This window comes from Zalophus californianus, chromosome 12 (genome assembly GCF_009762305.2).
Source record: "Zalophus californianus isolate mZalCal1 chromosome 12, mZalCal1.pri.v2, whole genome shotgun sequence".
Taxonomy (NCBI): Eukaryota; Metazoa; Chordata; class Mammalia; order Carnivora; family Otariidae; genus Zalophus; species Zalophus californianus.
This window is the reverse complement of record NC_045606.1, coordinates 31,265,308-31,289,021: the sequence shown is the minus strand read 5'-3', so window position 1 is coordinate 31,289,021 and position 23,714 is coordinate 31,265,308. Positions and strand designations below refer to the sequence as shown.

At 36.6% G+C, this 23,714-nt stretch overlaps 1 protein-coding gene across 16 annotated transcripts in view; it reads right to left on the bottom strand.

The window, feature by feature from the left end:
* The window catches only part of ADAM22 (ADAM metallopeptidase domain 22), a 217,493-nt gene that overhangs the window by 17,276 nt on the left and 176,503 nt on the right, over nt 1–23,714 (bottom strand). For 6 of the 16 annotated variants that reach the window (XM_027574111.2, XM_027574105.2, XM_027574116.2 and 3 more), the window contains exons 23-29: nt 21,985–22,153; nt 18,647–18,761; nt 16,004–16,094; nt 12,341–12,358; nt 5,698–5,892; nt 3,298–3,398; nt 2,893–2,959 (exon numbers count right to left, since the gene is read on the bottom strand). In XM_027574111.2, coding sequence (XP_027429912.1) covers nt 2,893–2,959; nt 3,298–3,398; nt 5,698–5,892; nt 12,341–12,358; nt 16,004–16,094; nt 18,647–18,761; nt 21,985–22,153 — 756 coding nt within the window. Of the gene's footprint in view, nt 1–532; nt 644–2,892; nt 2,960–3,297; nt 3,399–5,697; nt 5,893–12,340; nt 12,359–16,003; nt 16,095–18,646; nt 18,762–21,984; nt 22,154–23,714 lie in introns of all 16 variants that reach the window. The other 10 variants (XM_027574110.2, XM_027574104.2, XM_027574107.2 and 7 more) reach the window with 6 other exon arrangements.

Genomic DNA, 23,714 nt, shown 5'->3' with positions numbered 1-23,714 from the left:
CCTTTCACTGACAATCTTAGAAGCTCAAAGCACGGACGCCATGGCTGTTCCATGAAACCTACAGCTGCATGGCTTGGCTTGCATGTGTTGGACCTTTCCTTCTGTTTCGGGGAGCATCTCAGAATGCTGTGATCACTTCACTAGAGGTCACTGAAGAGAGCTCTCAATGGTGGTTCCTTCTGGGGATCTGCCCCTAAAAGTGTCTTCACGGTGGGCTTCCTAGCATCTCTAGGTGGTGAGGGCAGAAGTGATAGGATTTTTATCGAACCGCTCTAAACCTGCCTACGTGGCTTGAGTTGGCTGGTAGCGCAACATGCAAAAAAAAAATGCGTTAGACAGGGGAGGAGAGCTCTTTCTGTTCTCCAGAATGGATAAGGCAGAGGAAAATTAGCTGGTGCTGGCTGGACCAGGACCATGTCCAAGCAGACGTTGGGGGTCAGTCAAAGATCAAATGACCCTGTTCTCAGCCAAGGAAGGGACTAGGAGGGAGATTAAGTGGCAGCCCAGAATGAAGGGGCAGGTGGAGACTGACCTGTGATCCAGACTCCCTGTCTGGGGGCTGTCAGAGCCCCCTGGGCTTATGCCTTGGGATGGGACTGTCTGGGCGAGGGAGTGCCCAGGCTCAGGTGCTTGGGGCTCCCTCCTGTAAAAACACAATATATAACACAAAGTCTAAGCCAAAACCTTTTTTTACATCATGTACAACAGTGAGGAAGATGCAAAAACTTTGAGTGGAAAAAACAATACAATAAACAAGGACACTGTAGGTTGTTAATTAGCAGAGTATGCATTTGTGGTGAACGTTTTAATTCATGTCCTGATGTTTCATCATCCTTTGGGATGATGGGTACTAAAGGGGATGTTGAAATAATGGACTCGATGATATCTTTTAATCTAAAAAATAAAAAAAGGGTCATTCTGCTTCTCTTATAGTCCCGCAAATTATAATGTCCATATCTGAAGCAAAAGGGATTATTTAGCAAATATGGAAAGTATAAGAAAAGACTGTCAACATAACTCCTGATATGCTATATATTAGGATTCTTTTCAAGGAAAAACAAAAATATATAGATAGGTATATAGTGCCCATACAATAAGGTACGTGACAATAGTGGTCAACCTCACAGACTTGGTTCCATTTAATTAACATGAGTCATGTAACCCAAATCTGAAAAGTCTGAAAAATCTGAGGGAGTCCTTAATACTTCTTCCTCACAAAGACGATTCCACCATGACATCTTATTAAATACTATAGTGTTATCTCATAGGCAAGAAATTCCTTAAGGGCTATCTAGTATTATAATTTTTATCATATGATATGAGTGGGAATTTTATAGAAGAGTTTTAAAAAGTAAGTGACCGTGCTAGAAAATACTGTATGAATCTTGCTAAACACCAAGTGTTGTTTGGGTCCTAAATACATAGCTTTAATATAACACTGGTTTATTTTCACTCAGGAGTTTTCAAAGCCCTATTATATAGGAAATGCTGTTAAAATGCTAACCAGTACACCAAGGAAGTTCTGAAGAACATTTCGCAGTTTTATCTGTATTCTTGTGAGCAACTGAGATGACCTAAGGCGCTCTTTACCAGGTGACCTCATGCAAAACAAATCAAACAACATTCCAAGAGTTTATCCACAATGAGCCCTAAAGCATCCAAGCGCTTTGGGAATGTAGAAGATAAACTCAAACAGATTAGTTATTTATGATGGAGTTCTATGATGTCATTCTGGACCATGCAATGGTTATCACTGAAACCTATCTATTGTTTCTAAAATAAAGTATCCTCTAGCAAACTTTTGACAAGCCACTTACAAGACAATACCATCAGCAGGAAGGTCCAAATTTCAGGGCACTGTTTTTATTCCTGGACTGAAAAAGGCAGGGTATACGATGGAAAAGCTAACATAAGTTTCGGACAAGCAGTTAACAAACACCTGCTATTCAGATTCTTTTTTTTTTTTTTAAGTATTAAGGCATGAAGAGGCAAAGGTGATCCTGAAAACAACAGCTAGCAATGTAGTGAGAAAAAAGTTAAAAAAAAAGTTTAGGTAGGTCCAAAAAGTATGGTTAATTAAAACCTGGTAGCAAGGTCCAGAAGGATACTGAGGGTGTGTTTGATTCCTCGACGTGGGATAAAGGTTTGAGGAAGCTTGGTTTTGCTGTACTTTCTTGAGTGAAGAAACAATAAAAAAAAAAATGCATGGTGTTTACCTCATTAGAAATAACTTTAAATGTAATTTCTGATCCTACACCCCCCCCTTAAAAAAAAAAGTGTGGCTATCATTTAAAACAGATAGTGTTGCAATTAGTGACAATGATTCCGTTAAAGAGCAAGTTTTGGTAAGTGCCCTTTTAAATGTCCTCAGAAGGAAGATTTAAAAGGGAATACGTATTCCATTAGTCTGAGAGAATGCTTAGATTGCAGCCATGAAGCCCTCCGGGCAGTGGTTTCACACTGTGAGCAGTCTCATGCTCTAGGACGGCGGGAATTTTTGCCTGATGCTTCTAGGCTGTGTGAATACTGGGAAGAGGAAGGGTGACCCCTCTGAAATGGCTGGACCCCGGGTGATGAGAAGAAAGGAATGTTATCAAAATTCCCTTCGAAAGGAACCAAGACACCACAATGGCAGGTTACTGGAGGAAAAAGCCTGCAGCGAGGGTGGGACCCCCCACTATCAGTGAATATTGGTTTGGGCACAGTTGCGGAGATGCCTATGTAAAAGAGAAAAGCCATGGTTAATTTTAAAACGGCAAAAAGGAATTAAAAAGACAAAACCAAGACCAGAGGCATGGTTTACAGTTCTTTGATGATCTCTCGTTACTTAACCCTGCACACTAACTGCACAGGACTTTGAAATGCCTTTTTCCATTAGAGGTTTAGACTTACTCAGTTGAATTAGACCGAGGTCTAAATCGTTTGCCTCTGATTTTCTTTCTGTTGCCTCCCAGGTTACCTGAAAAAGACAGTTTATGGCTAGATTTGAATGTAAACAAACAACTGTCACATGGGTAATTACAGGGTATTTCAAGTGGTGTAATTCACAGCCAGCCCCTCCCAGAACCTAGGGCTACAAGTAGGGTACTCCGTATAGCCTTCTCTCACATTGGTGCTACCGAATCCCATCTTTCCCCATCCAAGAAATAAAGAAAGAAATAATAAATGCCCTCTTCTCTGTTGGGAGAAGAACTAAAGAGCATACATGAAGGAACAAATCTTTACAACCAAGAACCACAAAATAGAATTGGGGTTCTGCAAACAGATGCACTAGCTGTTCAGAAGTCTGCTGTATACCTTGCCAAGAGTTGCTTCGAGGTCGTCCGTTTTCACAGATGTCTGAAATGTGTTTTGTGTCCGGGATCCTTTCACTCCAAGAATGAGAAAGCCCATTCGACCTGAAATTGAAAAGGTGTGTATACTGTTCAAAACTACAATCAAGTGAACTTAGTTTTAAAATCAGTAAGCAAAATTTGTAAGCATTACTGTGCATTAAATAAATCAAGAAAGAAAAAAATCTGAAATGAAAGAATGAAGAGACCATGAAAGTCTTCATGAAGAAGGCAGAATTACACAACATTCAATTTAAGAAAAGTCAAATACAATGGAACCCCATTACAATAGTGCACAATGGAAAAGTATCAGCATACCGTGCAAGCCAATTACATTCCCAACAACCACATACAGCAAATTCACTTCATAGTTCAGTTATATAACCCGAGCAGAAGAGTTATAATGGGGTCCCACTATAGATGTTTCTTAATTGTAAAGCAATGGTTTTCATTCAGATATTATGAGAACATGGACTTCCAAGAGATTTCATTAAGATCTGTTCAATTGAACCGGTCAACCTTTATCAAAGTAATATTTAGGTTTTCTTAAACAATAAAACTATTTTCTGAGAATTGGCATTTTCTCCACAAATATGCCCCCCCAAAAAATGTAGTACTGTTAGTTAATTGCCCAGTAACCAAACTGAATCAAATGTGTATCATGGAAGTGTCTCTCACAAAGCCCATGTACCATTAAGCCCTTGTCCTGTGTCTGGCCATCTTAAATAGTCTACAAGAAGCAAAACTTACACACCTACCTGTACCACATAAGAAAAGTGTTTTGACAAACTACATGTATCTAGGAGGAGTCACATAATTTGATACCATTTTTAACTACTTAAAAGTCATAACCCACTCTTCTAATATCTGGGAATTATTCAAATCAGTATTTTAAGCTCTTCTTGAGGTACTTTAGACAAGAGCACTATATTTAAAATCTTTTCCACACATCATTCCAGTTAATCACTAATAATGTCTATTTTAAAAGGAGGCTTCTATTGATGAATGAAAATAAATGGAACTCAGCACAACTATTACACATTAATTCCCCAGATTAGGAGTTTTACAACATAATTTGCTAATTATAGAATGAATCCTATTTTGTCCAGAAGGACAACAGAAATTCTGCTGGAATCCATTGATTTCTCTATCTATTTACCATGTTATTTAATTTAAAATTAAATATTTGACCAAGAAAATATTTATATACAGAATTTAGATAAACCTTATTATCTTAGCCAAAAATACCCCAATAAAAAGAAAAAAAATTTTGAACATCCGTCTATAGATCTGTACTCCTTGTGCAAAAACTAATATTTTTATTTTTCTCTAAGCTATGTTATCTGAGTAAAAACAATCCCTCATACTTAAGACAGTTCCACATAAAGAAGAGTTCCCAGATATACTGATTCTTTCTTTTCTCCTTTGTGATTATTTACAGAGTGAGATCCATTGCAGAATTTTTACAGGTGATTCACTCTGTATAGAATTCCAGAAGAGATCACGTTTCTTCTAAATAAACTAGAAATTCCCCTTCAGTCTCCAAAGTGCCCACTGTGCCCAAAGCAATGTACTGGGCTATCAAATCTTTTTTTTTCTGTACATTACACCCCTATCACCAATTTTAAAGAAACTTTTCCACAGGAACATTTTAGCTTTCTTCAATGTGAATGTAGGTCTCATTTCCTAAAACATTCCAACTATTTATTTCTTCTACCAGTTTATTTTATTAAGCAATTATAAAGCATGCAGAATTTTAAATGGTCTTATACACCCTAAGATCCTGGAGCAAGAATATAACATCAAAGTTTAAGACATATAAATAATATATTAACCCCACTTGTCCTATTATAAAATTCAGGCAAATATTAAATATATTTAATTTGGCAACCAAATTCTAAATTAGAAAGTCTAGAAATAATCATTCCAGGAAAAGGCAAAATCATAATATTCAAATATATGATTCACAGAGAAGCGATCTTTTTTTCACAGCAAGCTTAGCTTTGGTATATTTAAAATTTAAAAATATTCAACGCAGCATTTATAGTACCAATTTAACAACTGCTTTACTGAAGCATGACAGTAACCTTTTTCTTTGACTACCCAACATGACATAAAGCTCACCATTTAAAATGTTATAAGTTACTATGTATAGTTTCTTAAGCCATATAAGAGCAAGATTGAAAAACCCTAGGATTTCTATGTAGATTTAGGATTGTTATTGGTTTGGTTTAGTTTTGGTTCAATTTCTGGCCTGATTTGCTTAACAAGTGGTTCTGAGCATATGGCATTTGGAAGCGCAGTAATCAAAGAACAAAGGATACTATTTTTTAACATTCAAGAAAGAAGGAAGAAGTAATCAAACCTGCTGCAAAATAATGAAATGTTCTGACTAATGGAATAATGTGTGATGGAACAGGTAGAAATCTGAAAATGCGACAGAAAAGCAGACCTCTTCTTAGAACTAGATGCTGAGTTTGTGCTGACTCCAGGAGGAATGTCGCTATAAAAAGAGTCGCCATCTCCAGGCTTTTTTACATAATCTCCCTGGGGTAACTGTCTAAGGCATAATAAACATTTCAGAGTCAGAAAACAAGACACACACATGAACACAGACATATACAAATATTCTTTTAGGAAAAAAGAGGTAGGGATAATGATCTACATGAATCAAATCTATAACAACATGTAAGATTATATTTAATAAATGTGACAAGTTAAGTCATTCTAACTGTAGAGGTCAGAAATGCAATCAGTGAAGTCTATACAGCCTGGATGAATAAAGCCTTGCTTCAGGAGAAAAATATGGAAAGATGAAGTTTTTCATTGTAACTTTATTATACTTGGAGATGTTGACTGAAGTTTTGTCTTAAAAAAAAAAAAATGGTGCTGAAGGAAACATATTGGGACAGACCATCCTTGCCCCAGATAAGGCACAGTTTTTTTCACTGTGGTCAATAAACTATTCATGTTTTCCAAACATTATATAATGTAACCTCAAGACCAATTAAGTCTTAAAATAACGGAGGGATTTCTAAGCCATTTTCTATAATTTAATCCAAATAAATTCTTATTAATCTGTTCAATCTGGAGCTTCACTGTTCATTTAGGAGAAATAGGAAGAAACTGAAAGAGATTCCAACACCAATCAAAAATGTAATTCTATAACTACACAGTAGAATATGTAAAGGGAGATAATTCCGCAAGAGGAAGAAAGGGTTGAAAAATAAATGAATTCTTGCTGAGACTATAGGAAGATATTTATAGGTAGTTGGTGGGTGACCTCGGTTCTCTATCTCTACTGTAGAAGGAACACAACAAAGGAAGATCCATTTAATCTGTACTATTATTGACCCCACTTGCTCTGATTTTGAATTAACTAAGGTTGGAACAGATTTTTATTGCTTTTCCTAAGGGAGGAGGGTAGAAAACTCTAGAATGGACCACCTAGTCAACCTCAATAGCTAATCTGATCACCTGCCAATGCCTGGCCCCCCAAAAAGCCACCTGCATCCAAAACTTGATTCAGTTCCATTCGGTACCCTTGTGGGAGGCACTGGATTGAGAATTTTAAAGAGAGTTACGCTTCAATAGGTCTCCAACAAAGGCCAAATTTGCTAACTCCTTTTTCTACTTGGTTTTTCCTTAGTAAGGATGCTTACCTTGGTTACTTGCTGATGCTAAATTCTATCTTAAAAAATGCCACTTTCAGATGTTTGCTTGCTTGTACCAATTCCTATTCTATTTGAAACGTTGACAACACTTGGTCATTTGTTCTTTTGAATTACTTGAATACCTCCCTCATATTATTTCAATCCTATATACTCACACATTTCCACAAATCTAAAAAATTTTTCAACCCATAGGAAGCACATAGATTAATTTGTGTGATCCTCTCCTTTGAAGAAAGTCAAATTTCTCATTAGATTTGTAAGACTAATTTTAGAACTCTGTGATACATATTCTTTTGAAATATTTTTAACCCCTTAAGTGGCTTCAGCTCATCATTGTAACTTTTTTCTTTTTCCCAGTATATTATGAAACATTAATTTTATACAAAAAATAGTACAATTTCCCCATATTCACAGTGTTAATAATACAGGACAGATGATACATATTGTTATGCAAGAGATCTTTAATCTCTGGAATCACATTTTCTGCCTTGCCTCCTATGAGTAAAACATTCTGTCATGCTTGAAAAAAAAAATGATCTCAAGAAACTCAGAGTTCTGTATGTCACCTCAGGGTGGAAACTTTCCTTTTGGATCATATTAATATTTATAAAAGAATGCCTTCAACATCATTTCCAACAAAAATCTTTATGGTTAACAAATCCTTTTTCTCATCATCACCTTTAATAATAATCTGTATAAGCTGATAAGATGTGTCTCACTGAATTCAAGTTAAATGAAGACAAATTCCAACTACATCTGGCCTTTCCCATTAATCTATCCCCCCCCAAACCATTACGTGGTTCTGGCATTCAGGCATTTACCAAGGGCTTCCTTGGCTGAGGCTGCAGGTTTAAATGGACTACCTCTCACAAGAGATGGGCCTTGTTTTGTTGCTGGTTTTGTTTTGTTTTTGTTTTTTTTAACTTTGCACATTTTACCACTCCTTCAGTGTAATTTCTCTGCAGGGCATGGTCATCTTTCACACAATGCACAAAAATTCTAAACACCAAACATATCATAAACCACGGGCTTCAGTCAAGGGGTTGGAAGGGAGTTTAAGCTTAATGAACTTCTGGGGTGTGGCCTTATTTTTATTGTGATGAGCAGATTAGATTCTTAGCTATCCCTATTAAGAAGACTCCAAAATACAGAAACTACTCTGTATTCCCCTTAAAATCACATAAGAAATGCATGTAACTTTCTTCACATAGTAAATGAATAACAATGTTAATGACAGATTAAGAATTTTGTTAAAGATCTCTTAAGAATAATATTTAACATTCTTCACTGTCCAGTGAAGAATCATGTATCCATTGCAGATTACAACAAACTTATTTCTTCTTGTTTAAACTTTAGTGAAGATAGAGAATATCAGGTCCCCATGATCAATAAAATAACATTTCATCATTTCTTATATGACTAAATGATTCTTTAAATTTTTTAATTAAATGTATTTTTCTAGTCTTTATGGCTTTCTTCTTAAATTTTTATCATCTCATGGAATTTTGACTCACGAAGTGATTACTACATTAGGTGGCCTGACCAGCGCCAAGTTTTGTCATGGGATCATTACCTCATATTTCCCACGTTATATGCAAATATTGTAGATACACACATGAATTTTTATAAATAATGACTAAAATAAAAGCTTTTTAAACTAAATTCTTTTTCCTCAGAAAGGAACCCTGTTATGAGGGTAGTCTGGTCTTTCCTTAAAGGGTCCAATGAACCATAATATTTAACTTTAATCCTTACACAGACTCAAAATGAGAATACAATGAAAAAAACTTAATTAAGTCTTAACCTTAATGCTGAAGGAGGCATTTCTCCAATGCTTTGTTGGTGTCTGGGCTGTCTGATATTAGAATTGTTACTCTACTGTTTTAAGAAATATATAATGTGTACCAAGTCACACTGACAGATGCATGAATATCACTATAATAATAATAATATAAAAACAAACTAAGATAGGTTTGAAAAAAAGGAGGGAGGGAGGTTCACAAGCAGAAAATAAACTGGCTAAAACAGGTGAGAGAGAAATGAAATGGGGAAGGGGGTTTCTGCTTAAGGTACAAATCAGGATGATATGATCTAATTATTTATTCTATTTCACATTAATCATAATGATGTGTGTTCATTTCAGACAAAGGAAGAGAATATTTCAGCTGAATATGGATGTTATATAAATTCAAGTTCAAATTAATGTTTTCTTATTCTATTGCTACTTACAAACCGATCTGAAAACTAAAGCTCAAACTTATAATTCTTGTATCAAAGTATACAGTTGCTGGGGTGCCTGGCAGGCTCAGTTGGTGGAGTGTGAGACTCTCGATCCTGGGGTTGTTAGTTAGAGCCCCATACTGGGTGTACAGATTGCTTAAAAATAAAGTCTTAAAAAAAAACAAACAGAGTATACAGCCACTAAATCCTAAAGCAATTATGATAGCATCAGCTGAAAATAATATGGAAGACTTCGTCCCTGAAAATTTTAAAGAAAAAGATCAACCATCCTTCCAACTACATAATGTATAAAGAACTCTCCATGGTTCCTAAGTTACATGGTTCTCCCCTTCATAAGGTAACACTGGCAGGTTTAAAGTGATACTGTTCATGCATGGGGTTCTGCCTCTACTGTGTCCAGAACAGGGCTTCTGTTTTTATTAAGCAGTTTGTAAACAAAAAGAAAACAAGGGGTTGTCAGACTTGCAATTAAACCTATCATGCCAGGTTATCAAGCTCCTTCACAGAATTACTTGCCTGACTCCTCTAATAATTTGAAAGTTATGCCTAATGGCATTTTGAAGCCATTATATCATTAATAAGAATCTGATAACTGGCTATATGTTTAATATGGTCTTGCATTTCGTGTCAGAGCAAACCTTTACGTTCATCCATACTTGCACCAGGTCAACCAGTATGTCGGCCTCATTCATGTGGATGAATGCTGCCTTTCTCTGTGAGAACAACCACATTCACCTCCTTCATCTGAAGATCAGAGAAACACAAAGTCTTCAGAGACCACATACTAAGAACTTCCCTCACTATGATGCTTCACAGATTACATAGAACCTTATCTGATTTAAAAGTCGTGGGAAATTTAAGTGATTTCTCAAGAAATCACATCCTAGCAAGTGAATTTCTGATTCCTTGTCACTTAGTCCTCCCACCATGGAACCTCAAAGGAAAACCTTTAAATTTGAAGACAAAGACAACTCAAAATTCTTATTTCTATTTCCTAGCATCCTTCGGAACTGAACACATCTTTCTGAACATCTGAAAATATTTTTATAAGACGATACATTTCTTAATGCATGCTTTGGTCCACTGGCCTTTCCCTACCTGCTCTATCACCACTGACAAATATTCTCAAAAAGGAAAATCCTTCAGAAGATATTTATTAAAGTCCATTATTTGCTACTTCTTCATTTTGAGAATTATTCTACAAGTCTAAGACTCATTAGCTATAGACAAGGGCAAAAATAAATAAATATTGTAATGAAATATAGCAAAATACATAAATACCTGTCGAAGATGTGACCACTCTCAAAATATGAACTAGATTCCAAAATAGTAACCAGATTGATAAAATGATGACTCAGTAATGCCAGGAGGCATGAAATTATATCAGACACATAAAGGAAATTCTTAATGCAAAAAATGTTCTCAACTGTACCTATGTAGATATTGAGTTAGAATAAGAAGTTGGTACACAGTTTTGCATATTAATAATTTTTTGTAGTGTGGGCAATTCCCTTATTCTGGATAGTACTCCAGGTGAGAATGTGTCTTAGAGCACTGCTTTAGGTTTGCTTATGTGGCTTATATTTGTGACATTTTACTTTCCTTTTTATATGTAAGCAATATTAAATTACCTTATAGCCTTAGCTACTACGGAAATGAGGCTGAGTCATCAATATTTGGTCTTACTAGCCTAATTTTGTTTTTCATTGGAGAAAGCCACCAAACTTAGATTTCTGATATGACTGATCAAATTCTATCCAAGAGAAAGCTTAAATGATTCCAGCTCTTCTCCAGTGATTCTAGACACAAGAGTTTTAAACATGTCAAAAAGAAATGTAGTTGTTTTTAAGACTTAAGTCATTTTGTCTCGGGTTTACTTTTGCCACTAATGACGAGTTAGTTAGTTACCCCAGGACTGGATGAATATTTTCTTATATCTATGCTAAGGGACCAGGATCTTAGTTGGTTCAATATGAGCACATTTATAGAGACTGTAGACACTTATGGCTAAAGTCTTCTTACAGGAATTTTAAATTGCAACATGGAACGAAACAGAAAAGTAAAGTTCAAAATTTTAATTTGTGAAAAAAATGAAAGCTGGTTAGGGCCTGAAAAAGTGTTATCATGTTTATTACATCTTATTCTCAATCTGTCTGACATTTGATGCAACAGTGGGTAAAGTTAAGTATGAATCTGCACAGTTATCTTGAGTACAAAACTAGTATTATATGATGCATAAGACCCGGTCTTCCAGGATATTTTACATTTTTTGTATAATAGCTAAGAGCATTAATAATTTTTTAAATGTGAAAAGTGAAGGGGATATCTCAAAATGGGTTAATTTAGATTTATAAAAAAATAGACATTTTTATAAAACTACATGAGTGCTCTGTACCTCTTTTTATGCTGATGGTTAAACATAGATTTTAAGGTTATGATGAACAGGGTGTCTGACTTTACGGCCTTTACACTAGACAATGTGAGATTCCAATAATGCAAATTATTTACCTACCCAATTACCTAATCAGTACAAAAATATTCTCTTATGCAGAGGTAAACAGGCCCATCAAGTACCAGGACATTCTCCTGATCCCAGCACTGTGCCCAAATAAATTTTATCATTTTTGTATGGAAGTTATTAATATAACAATAGTAACAAATAAAAAATAAATTCCTTCAGAAAGCACTAGGCAATAAGATTGCTAAAAAGATGAAGAAAAGCCAATTAACTAATGTAAACACAGGTGATTCCTTAACATAGAGGAAGTTTGTTTTAGATGGAAAAAAGTTCATTTCCATATACATTACTATACATTACTATAATAGTAGCACAAGTAACTTCTATTATTATGGTACTGTTGGATGAAAGAACCACTAAAATTAAATAATGATAGATCTATTTTTAAATAAATAATACATTCCACAGCACCATTATTAAAATTATCGTTTCAAGGTCATGAAAAACAAGATTGCTCTATGATCACAGAAACAAAGTCAACATTTATAACTTTTATAACTGCATGTATGAATTCCAAGGATGTTAATAGGATTTAAACCTTTCAGTTATGTGTTCAGATTATTCTCATCACATACCTCTGTTCTCGATAATTTCTTTTCATGGACAAGAAGAAAAGGAAAAAAAAGAAGAATTAGTTACCTATGGAAGTATATTCAGAGAGAGCAATAAACATGAAAGGTCTAGCATTCATTGAAAGGTCTCCACTAGAGGATTTCTGAATTGCAAAACTAAATGGGGAATACATGGTGCCTGGGTGGCTCAGTGGTTAAGCAACTGCCTTCAGCTCAGGTCATGATCCTGGAGTCCCAGTATGGAGTCCCACATCAGGCACCCCGCTTGGCAGGGAGTCTGCCTCTCCCTCTGACCCTCTCCCCTCTCATGTTCTCTCTCACTTTCTCTTTCTCTCTCAAATAAATAAATAAAATCTTTAAAAAAGTAAAGTAAAATGGGGGATACAAACACAGTCTCTCTCTCACACAATACACACACACACACTCTCTCTCTCTCTACTTCATCTTTAGAAGTGACATCAAAGGGTTAGTGACAAAATTTTCAAATAAATATTTTAACAGCATAAATAAGCTTCAGTTATGAAAGAACACCTGTTTTCCCAATATCAGTTGTACCATATGAAACATTTAGTTAGTAATGTTCTAAAGTCAATCCTATTCAAGTTACTTCTATAAATTAACCACTTTCATAGAAATAAAAATCATAATTCATTCCTTTTGGAATATACATCCCAAACTAAAGCTCTTCCTAAGAATTTCAAATGGGAAAACATGATTGGACATGGGACCATCTTATTTCATCAGGTAGGATATATCAGAGTGAGTTAATTCACAGCTGTTAGGGACCTTCTAAGTGATCACTACTTACTGAAACTTTACATTGGAAATACTTTGTTCAAACTTTAGTCTCTGTTTTTCATTTGGCCATACACTAAAACAAAATTACATGAGTTTTTAAAACAAACCGATATTAAAAATGTGTTCTAGAGGGTGTAATAGTAAGGCACCAGTGACTTTTAATTTACAACTCAAAAGACTTAATTTTTAACTTTCTATCGTGACCTAATTAAGTGTGAATATTCTGAAGACATGTTAGAAAGGTCAAGCAACTGAGTACGGGCCTCCTTCCTTCCCACATCAAGGATAAAGTTTCCATATCAATTTTATTTGTAGCACCTTCATCTGCCTATCTATTTCATACACCCTATAAGTATCTTGGTTTAATAATGAGCTCATGAGAGTAAAAGTGCCAATTCGTTATTTATATTTTTCATAGTTGAAACCATCAGATTGGGGAAGGGGGAGAATAAGTCCCAGACTCTTTCTATTCAGTATGTTTTACTTTTTATTCCCTCCATCTGATTACCTAGTGGTCCATCAGTTCCAAATAAGTATTCCTCTTTGCCTATTCTGCCATTCCCTCACTCCAAGGCTTGGAGAATGGTAAAAAGTTTAATTGGAAGCATTAACAAGGAAGCGAGTTCTCAGGTGAATTTCATGAATTTAATTCCTGTATTAAAACTTCTACACTTTCGTTCTATTCTTAAACATACTCTGAATTAAGTTTAGTAGCACTAAAACTTTCATCACTCAGGTTCAAATTTATGAAGAGGATTCTGTGGTATAAATAAGATTTGTCTTTTTCCTTAGTGAATATGCAAAGTACATATATTCAGAAATGAAAAAAAAATGGTGAAATCTCAAAAGAATTTCATGAAAATAAGAAATGATAAACAGAAAGAAGTACTTTAATTCTAATCATTAAAACAAATGGACACAGGTAATTTCCTTAGCAAGAGAAGTAGAAGTTTAGATTTCATATTTTCTGAAAGGTAATTTTTTTCCAAGATTGCAAAAACAAGAAATACCAATTTGCATCAGTAGGTGGCAGAAAATCACACACAACAGAACTAATAATTTTGCCTTCCCCTTTTCACATGACCAATGAAACCACTGAGCTACTTCAAAAAGATCAAAGCTTGTGATGGCAATTACCACACAGGTCTTAAATCAGGAAAGTCGAGGAAATAGCGTAACTCCAAGATGGGGCTAATTCACCTGAGGTGTGAGGCGAGGTCAAATGATAAATATTCAGAAAAGCCTTCCTTTCAGACATGTAATTTTGTAACTGCAAACGTTATGATGAAATCAGCCCGTGCAAATGGAAGTATGCAAGAGAGCTAATGGCCTGCACATCAAAGAGGCTCATAGGTACTGATCATCTATGAGCTGGTACAGGGCTTAGGTACTCATTCAATCAGGGCAAAGCTTTCTGACTGCTGTGCCCTCTTTTGCTGCTCGATGCCATAGTTACCATGTTATGCTAAACTTTACTGTCTAGGCTGTCCATGTTACTTGTTAATAAATAGCCTTCCACAGATGCCCTCATGTATTTTAATGCTTTTAGCATACAAAGTTTATCTTGGCAGTAAGCTAACTGCTCTCTTTTCCGCCAAAGAAACTCTTTCAGGGTTCTGACTTCACAACAAACAACAGCCATATATACTTTTAAAGAGATTTTCATCAAATGAGTTGGTTTAAGACCACATCAGGTAATAATAATAATAATAATAATAATAGCACATAATTACATAGTGCCTAGTCTATTGAACAGTTTGTGGTAATTTTGAAGCCTAAAATATCCTAATTCCCAAGTCTGTCAGTGAAGTAAGTCAGGTGTATTGGGGAGGGGGGGAATACTATAAAATGGGGTAATGGCCAGAATGCCTAGAAAATATTGTAGGCCCTTCAAATGGAGAAAAACCCTAGGGCCGGGGTACTGAAACATCATCATGAGAGATCAGCAGAACAATGATTTTAAGTTGAAATATTAAACAGAACTCAAGGTTCACCACATTTAAGTTTCAATTTATTAAACTTAAATAAGTTACTTGAATACTAAGGAAATTTTTTACATCATTAATACTGAAGTACTTCAAAAGGAAACTGAACATATTCAATAAATAAGTAAGTTTGGAAAGTCTGAAGTCATCTTCTTAGCTAAATGCTCAAGGGGTTTCAGTATTCAAAAGTTATGTAATTTGTAACTTTTTAAAAATTTATAAATAAGAACCCAAAACTTCTAAGCTGAACTTGAAGCTTAAGAATTACATATTAAAAGTAGTAAAAGTTGACTCTGAATGTGAACAAATGAAGTCTGAACAGTATTTTCTTCACACACAAACACCCAATAGTTAACAAATGATAGTGCCCCTTTCGTACTGGGTGTGAAGAGAAAGAGGTTCTGCCTCTGGCATGATGCAGGGCCACAGCAAGTACTCGGTCACAGATCCGCCGCTGCTGTTCCTGCTGAGAACTGATGGTGTCACTGCTGTTGGTACTGAAGCATTAGGCTCCCTACGGGACCATCTTGCCTAGATCTCTGGGCATGGGTTTAAGTCAAGAGAGCCCGTGTCACTCAAGAGCAAACGAACACAGCCTTCGCGTAAGACACGATTTAGATTGGTTTTACTTCACGTAACGGTTTTAAAACAATATTCTTTACTTTTAGAATAGAAGGGAGTTACCTCAAAATCTAAAAACATAGTAAATTATTATTACCTCTAATCATGCCAAGACTATTCACTGATTGCCTGTGGAACCAGACTGATTTTCATTGCAGGTATATTTATCCAATGATACACAACTTTCTAGGTGCTTAATTAATTTAAACAAAATGTTTTAAAGTCTATTTCGATAGTAACAATACTGAGACATTTCACTTACTTATAACCCCATGCAGTTATTCCTAATATGAGGGCCAGCACTAAGATGGTGCCAGCGATTATGCCTATTATGATATTGGTACCAGCGACACCTATGAGGGGAGAAAGAAAACAATGAAGATCAGTGAATATAATTGAAAGTTTGATATAAAATTCTTTCAGGAACATTATTTCCCATAGTTGTAATCGCCACACTAACAAAATTATTTGTTTTACAGAGTGGGTATTTCTTTCCTTTAAATCTCAATCTTAGAGAACACGTTTTTAATTTAATTTTCTTGAGCTACACTTGACATAAGGTTGTATTCGTTTCAGGCGTACAACATAATGATTTGATATCCATACACACTGTGAAGTAAAAAAGCGGGTGTTTTTTTAAAGGGATGAAAAATCAAGCATTACTTAGCAAATCCGCATCAACTGTTTGTTTACATAATTCTTTGTCTACATCCCCTTTTCATTCTTGTCCCAGTATATTTTGCACAGTTTTATTTCCCGTGTAATTTTCTGGAAAATAAGATGAGGTCACTGAACTACTAGAAGGAAGAGTAGAAAATAAAAAGCAAAGGGAGAGCCGACCCTACTACACTGCCATAGCACTCTCTGCATAGGGGCGTGAAGAAATCCATGTTCCTTTTGACCCTGACCTCTTGCTCAGGAATTCCAGAAATGTGACTGTCCATATCCTTCATCCTGACCACTAACGCAAGGTCCTTATCGCCCTCGGTTGTATGTGTGATATTTTGTTTCTCAAATATAAGCTCCTTGAGAGAGAAAATGTGTCTACGGATTTATATAATGAGTGCTCAGGTGATCCAAGCACTGGGCTCATAGTTCCCAGTTGGTAATGGTGGCTGTGACATCCTAGAGAAGGAAAGAAACCAAAGGAAAAGAGAGTGTGTGGCGAGGCAGAGATTGGTGCTGGCCAGGCACAAGAGCCAGGCAGCAGCAGACCGGCAGAGGGCCAAGGCGAGGCTGGCGCTCAGGACTCGGTAATGGCACTGTGTCAGCATCTGCTGTCAGGAAGGCAGAGATGGAATCCTTAGGGGGATCATAGCAGTGTGAGTGACCCCATAAGTCAAAGGCTCGGGCAAGAGACTCAAGGGAGGGCCCAGGAGCAGAAAAGGCAGATCAGAGGCCTGGCTGCTTTGCTGATAATGATTTATACCAGATGCTTAAATAACCCAGATCTGTTTCACTCAGAGCAGCTCAGGTCTCTCTTGGTCTGCGGCACTCCCGAAGCATCTTTCTAGATGTCAACAGTTTGTAATCACGGGCAACTAGGGCAGATCGCAAATCCCCATGACAGAAGCGGCCACCTCCCTGTATGGGAGGCCTCAGTAAGTCGTGTCCTACGGCAGGGCATCTGAGTAAACCGGCAGAGCCCACCCTGCGCATGCCCTCTGTGGGATGGGGGGGATGCAGATGCCAGAGGACCCACTGGGGCACTGGGGTTTTCTTACTCTAGGGCCTAGCATATCTGCCTTTTCTTCTTTTTCCTCCAGCGATTTTTACAGGGATCAATAAACTTGGAGGCTTAGCCTGGTTATTTCTAAGTAATGATATGACTTCTGACAAGTCACTTAAATCCAGGGACCTGAAGAGCCTCATTTCTGCATTCACTGCTGAAAAAAGCTCCATACTACCCTTGTTAAGACTGAGGACACCAGAATCTTCATCATTCACTGACTTTCCTTGCTAAAATCATCGTGGCTAGTATTTTTAACCTGTCTGGATGATTACAATGAACAGGGATATGAATGGACTCCAGGATTTGAGCATTAATTAATACTCAATCATGAAAAATGATAAAATAGTTTAAAAGGGGACATCTACCTCCAAGGCATGTGTTCTTACAACTATCTGCATTTAATTTCTACCTCTCCATTTGGGCCACTGTACCTTTTAGATCTGCACCCATTGTTTATTATCTATGTCCTTAACCCCCTTCTAGACACCTCTGCCAAGGTTACTACTTCTAAAATTACCTACAGTTCAGGCTAGAGAACTGGGGTTGAATAGAGATGGGATTCTATAATAAAAAAATATTAAAGCCAACAAGATATTTAAAAGTCAATTCTTCAGGGGCACCTGGGTGGCTCAGTCGGTTAAGTGTCTGCCTTCATTTAGCTCAGGTCATGATCCCAGGGTCCAGCCCCAAGTCAGGCTCCCTGCTCAGTGGGGAGCCTGCTTCTCCCTCTCCCTCTGCCCTTCCCACTCCCTGCTCATGCTCTCTCTTGCATAAATAAATAAAATCTTTAAAAAATAAACCAGTTCTTCAAATTATTTTTTTCTATGTATTCAATCCCAAAATATAAAATTCTCTCCTTAAATTCAGACAGTTAAGAAATAGGACTACTTTCTTCATTTAAAAGAAATGCTAGGGTTTGTTGTCACCATCCGCAAAACAGAATATTTGAAAAATCTCAGTCTGATGTAGGACAAGATAAGGTTAAATCAGTAGACTAAGTTATATTCAATATTACACATGATTATAATTTAATGGAAAATATCAATTTCATACTGTGGATCCCAGTTGTATATTATATTTGAGCTATAACAATAATCCAAATGAAACTCTCTGAAGAGCAGTTTTCTCTCCTTGTGTATAAAAACTATGTAATGGCAGTAATCAAGTACCTACCATTGCCAGACAGAGTTATGCCAGTCTTTGCATCATCATTGTGAGGGAAGTACGTGCTGCAGTCTGCACCAATCCAGTGTCTGTTACAGACACACTTCAGCTCATTACTGCAAACCTGAAATCCAAAATCAGTCAAGAGTACAGGTCAACTCACTGATACAGAAGCATGAAAAATAAGCACTAATTTCTGTTATATGCCTAGAATTTGATGGTACTGAAAAATGATCAGTACTTTCTTCTAAAGACTAATTTCCTTATTTCTTTTTCAAGTACCTAAAATAATATTTTCTAGAGATCAGCAGTTAGACCCAAAGGGAATCATGAATTTTAGCAGGGGAAATGAATTTACAGTCTAAAAAGAAATCAATGAAATTATTGTTTTGAATTTCATTAACTTAAATTTTATAGGAGGGAGAGTTTTAAAACTGAGCAGAAATACAATCATTTGATAAAATTTCTTCCAAAGAAACGATCTTTATACCAAAGTTTTATTCATCTTTTAGGAAGCATATAAGATAAAGCGCAATCCAATGAGGAAGAGGGAAGGCCTGATTGGTCTAAGACGAAAGTTTCACAAAGCTACAAAGCTATAGCCCTGGCACCTCAACCCAAGTGACAGAGATGAACGACCTCCACGTCATGGAAACTGCGAACCCCTCAAACAAAATGTAAGGAAAAAAATTCACATAAAATGGCACCAAACTTTTAAAAATTATAAGACAATAATCTATCTTCACTTATACGTCCAGGAAATGGAATCTACACCTAGATCTTATACTTCAACTTTCAATGGAGTGGGAAATAGGGGAGAATTCAGCTAGGTTTAAGATCAGAGTTTTTCTGGGGCCAGGCTGTCAGTGGATAGCTTTCTGTCTTCTGTCTAATCTATGACACACATCCACATCTAAATATAACCATAGGGGCGCCTGGGTGGCTCAGTCGTTAAGCATCTGCCTTCGGCTCAGGTCATGATCCCAGGGTCCTGGGATCGAGCCCTTGCGTCGGGCTCCCTGCTCAGTGGGAAGCCTGCTTCTCCCTCTCCCACTCCCCCTGCTTGTGTTCCTGCTTTCGCTATCTCTCTGTCAAATAAATAAATAAAATCTTTAAAAAAAAAGTAACTATAAAATATGATTAAGAAAATGCAGATTTCAGATTAACAAATCTCTGCAGACTGACAAATATGCAGGAAGAAAAAGGTTGAAGTTTAAAGTCAAAGGGCCTGGGTGTGCGTGCCCATTTCACCGCTGTCTTATCAATGGGTTTTAAGCAGGTCCAACGCTCAGTTTCCACATCACACAACAGTGACACAGTGACAAGGACGGTGACACCAGTGTACAGGAATCACAAGAGAGTCCTAGAAAACATCTACCCAACGCTCACTATGCCTCAGGCATTGTTTTAAGTATTACATATAAATTACAAGTATTAACTCACTAATTCTTCACAACAATCCTGTAAAGCACACAATATTCTTCTTCTTCTGGTTTTACAGGGGAATAAATCGAATCGCACAGAGGCTAAATGAGTTGTCAAATCTCACTCAGTTAGAAAGAAATAGAGATGGGATTCAAACTCAGACAGTCTGATTCCAAGCCCATACTCTTAACTATACAATGTACAGTACATAGACAGTATCTACTGTATTCTCATTTTAATTTTTGTTGTATATATAGAGTTACTATGAATTAAAAATACATAGGATATAATGTCTCTGTATTATGCATAATTACTGCAAATGATTTGGATATTTGCCACCTGAATTACTTGTGTCTATCAATTTATTCATTCGTTAAACAAATATTTTATTAACAAAACTGTTTGGTCTCCATGTTATATATTCTAGATGAAGAAAACATTGTTATCATTACCATGAATGATCAAGAAGTAATTCCATTGTTTTTGCCCTATCCCCCCAAAAAGCATTTCCCCTTAACATCTTCTCACTTATTCAAGAAAGAAGACTTAGCAGACCCCTTTGTAGGAGCAGAACTACTTACTATGTGCCTTCTCTATTTTCACTTGCCATAAGAACTCCTATCTTTTGGCAAAGAGTTACAGTTGGTAAGACCTCCCTAAGAAAATGCTTGGCATATCCCTGGAGGATCTAATGGAATGACCACGATTGAAGGCTTACAATTTTAGGACAGGGATCCTTTACCTCAACTGGATAATATGACCAGTTCAAGCCAAGAATATAGGTAGGGTTAAAAAAAAAAAAAATCATAGTGCATGCCAAAAGAAAAAGAAGCAAAAACTATTTTATTAGTATAGGAATTCCTAACAGAAAATGACAAGGGGCGCCTGGGTGGCTCAGTCGTTAAGCGTCTGCCTTTGGCTCAGGTCATGGTCCCAGGGTCCTGGGATCTAGCCCCGCATCAGGCTCCCTGCTCAGCGGGGGGCCTGCTTCTCCCTCTCCCACTCCCCTTGCTTGTGTTCCCTCTCTCCCTGTGTCTCTCTCTGTCAAAAAAAAAAAAAAAAAAAGAAGAAAATGACCAAACTGTGATCACTATTGGGGCATGTTTATTTAACTTATAAACTTATTTATATAGGACCTACATTATCAGATATGTGACTGAAAAAATAGAATTTTGTCTTTTAAACAATGCTATTCTTTCTATTCACCTGTGATAAACATTTCTCTGACTTATTCAGTTTTTATTTCTAGGAGTTATCCTTAGCTGATACGTGCTTGGTGTGGCTACAGCAGCTATTTATGATCTGTTCTAATTGCTCAGTGACTGGACCATATCAGTTGTTAAATATTGTGGCCAATGCCCCTTTTTACACCCTTTTTAAAGCCCCATTAGAGTTTATTAAAACTTCTCTCCCAGGGGCTCCTGGGTGGCTCAGCCATTAAGAGTCTGCCTCCAGCTCAGGTCATGATCTCAGGGTCCTGGGATCAAGTCCTGCAACGGGCTCCCTGCTTGGTGGGAAGCCTGCTTCTCCCTCTCCCACTCCCCCTGCCGTGTTCTCTCTCTCTCGGCGTCTCTCTCTCTGTCAAATAAAAAAAGACAAAAACAAAAATACAAAAAAAACTTCTCTCCCAGATCACTTGTAGAAAACTGGCATTATATTATATGAGATCACATTAACATAATGAGAAAGAAAAATGGAAGAATTTGATTAGGAAGATTATACTTTTTCTTATTCCCAGGCTTGCACAGATTACACAACAGAAATATTCCAATGACTATGACCAAAGACCTGTTTACAAGCCAGCTAGAAACATGGATAAGCACATTTTCGATTTTTACAAAATAAGCAGGTTAGGGTCATATCTATTTCTGCGATATAAAAGAATAGAGGAGTTTCCCTATGGCAAAGTACTGAATACTTACTCCATTTCCTGAACAAACAGTGCCTTCTTTATTGCTTAAGCAAGTACTAAAGTTGAAGGAAGCCACAGGAAGACACCTGTGTTCTAAGCACATCATTTGGGGACCACAAGGTGTCCCATCTTCCACATAGCCAAGATCGACATCTTCTTCAAGCTTCACATGCCCACCACTAAAAACAGAGAGCAGAAAGAAAATAGGATTCCATTAATTCACATTCATTTTGAGAATCTGCTTAAAAACTAAAAAGTGGGTTAAGTGTCTGACTCTTGAGTTCAGCTCAGGTAGTGACCTCAGGGTTGTGAGTTCGAGCCCTGCATTGGGCTCTGGGCTAAGTGTGGAGCCTGCTTGGGATTCTCTCTCTTCCTCTCCCTCTGCTCCTCCCCCACTGCTAGAATGCACACACACACACTCTCTCTCTCTCTCACTAAAAAACACTAAGCTAAACTAAAAAGTGGGCAATAATACTTTCTCTGTTTTTCTATTTATCACCTAATAAAAACCAATAGCACAACCATTTTCAACCTCTAAATGGAGAAAGCAATTGAATCTTTTGATCTGATTCTTTCAGAGATATGGATATATTTTAGGATTTAAACATAATTATTATAACAAGGGACTGAACTGAAATAGCTTTATCATTTTGCCTTGGCTATCATGTACAAGTCAAGTGAGTCATTATTACTAGTATTTGGTTTGATAAGTGGGTAGGTCTCAAGATTTCAAACATGTTTCAAACAAGGATGAGAATTGGTTTGGGTTTACATTTCCCAAGAAGATTGCTAATTTAAAAATGATAATTGAGAATGGCTATATTATTAACTTCACTATTCAATATAGCATGCCTAAATATTATATAGGAATAAATAAAACAGAACACGGTTAAAATGTAAATCCTTAATTTAGTCATATGGTGTCACGTCAATGTCAGCACATAAATCTCCATTCTTTTTATTTATTTATTTTTATCAAAATGACACATGCATATAGTTTAAAGAGTCAAAGAGACAAATTGTTTTTTTTTAATGCAATAAAGTGGTTCAGGGCCCTCTCCTCCACCATATATCCCTCTTTGGAGGAAACCACTTTCTACTTTGATTCTTTTGTTATTTATGTACATATCTTTAATTAAGAGTTTGTGTTACTATTTTTTTTATTTTTCCATTTCAGATACTGACTCCAACTCTATGGAATTTGAAAATCTGTATCTTTCTCCTATCCTCCCGTAGTAAATTTTGTTTAATCACTACTCAAATCAATAATAAAAATGCACACTATTAGGACTATGTAAATGTTAAAATGCACACTATTAGGACTATGTAAATGTTACTCAGTTGAGTGATACAGTATGCCATAATTAAGCCTTTTCTTTTCCTGTACAACTTTTCATTTTCCCTCAGATTAGCAAGTCTCTTGTTTGTTGTCTTTTTGCCTACTTTTCTAAGAATTTGTCACTAATACAAAACTAATCAAACTCTGTTGATCCCCAAATCCCCAAGATGTGTTGTCTGAGCATCAGTTCTTCTTCCTGCAGAAATCTCTCCCGGAGTTTCTATCTGGAATGTACCCTGCTCCTGTCTGATCTGGCTGTCCGCTGTACCTTGTACAGAACTGTAGTATCTGGGATTTCCCCTCACCGTTCAAGGGAGGATTGCCCTGACTCTTCACTCTACGTGGTGGGTCTCTTGTTTCTTATATGACCAGCCTTTCCCTTTCTTACCTTATGCTTTCAT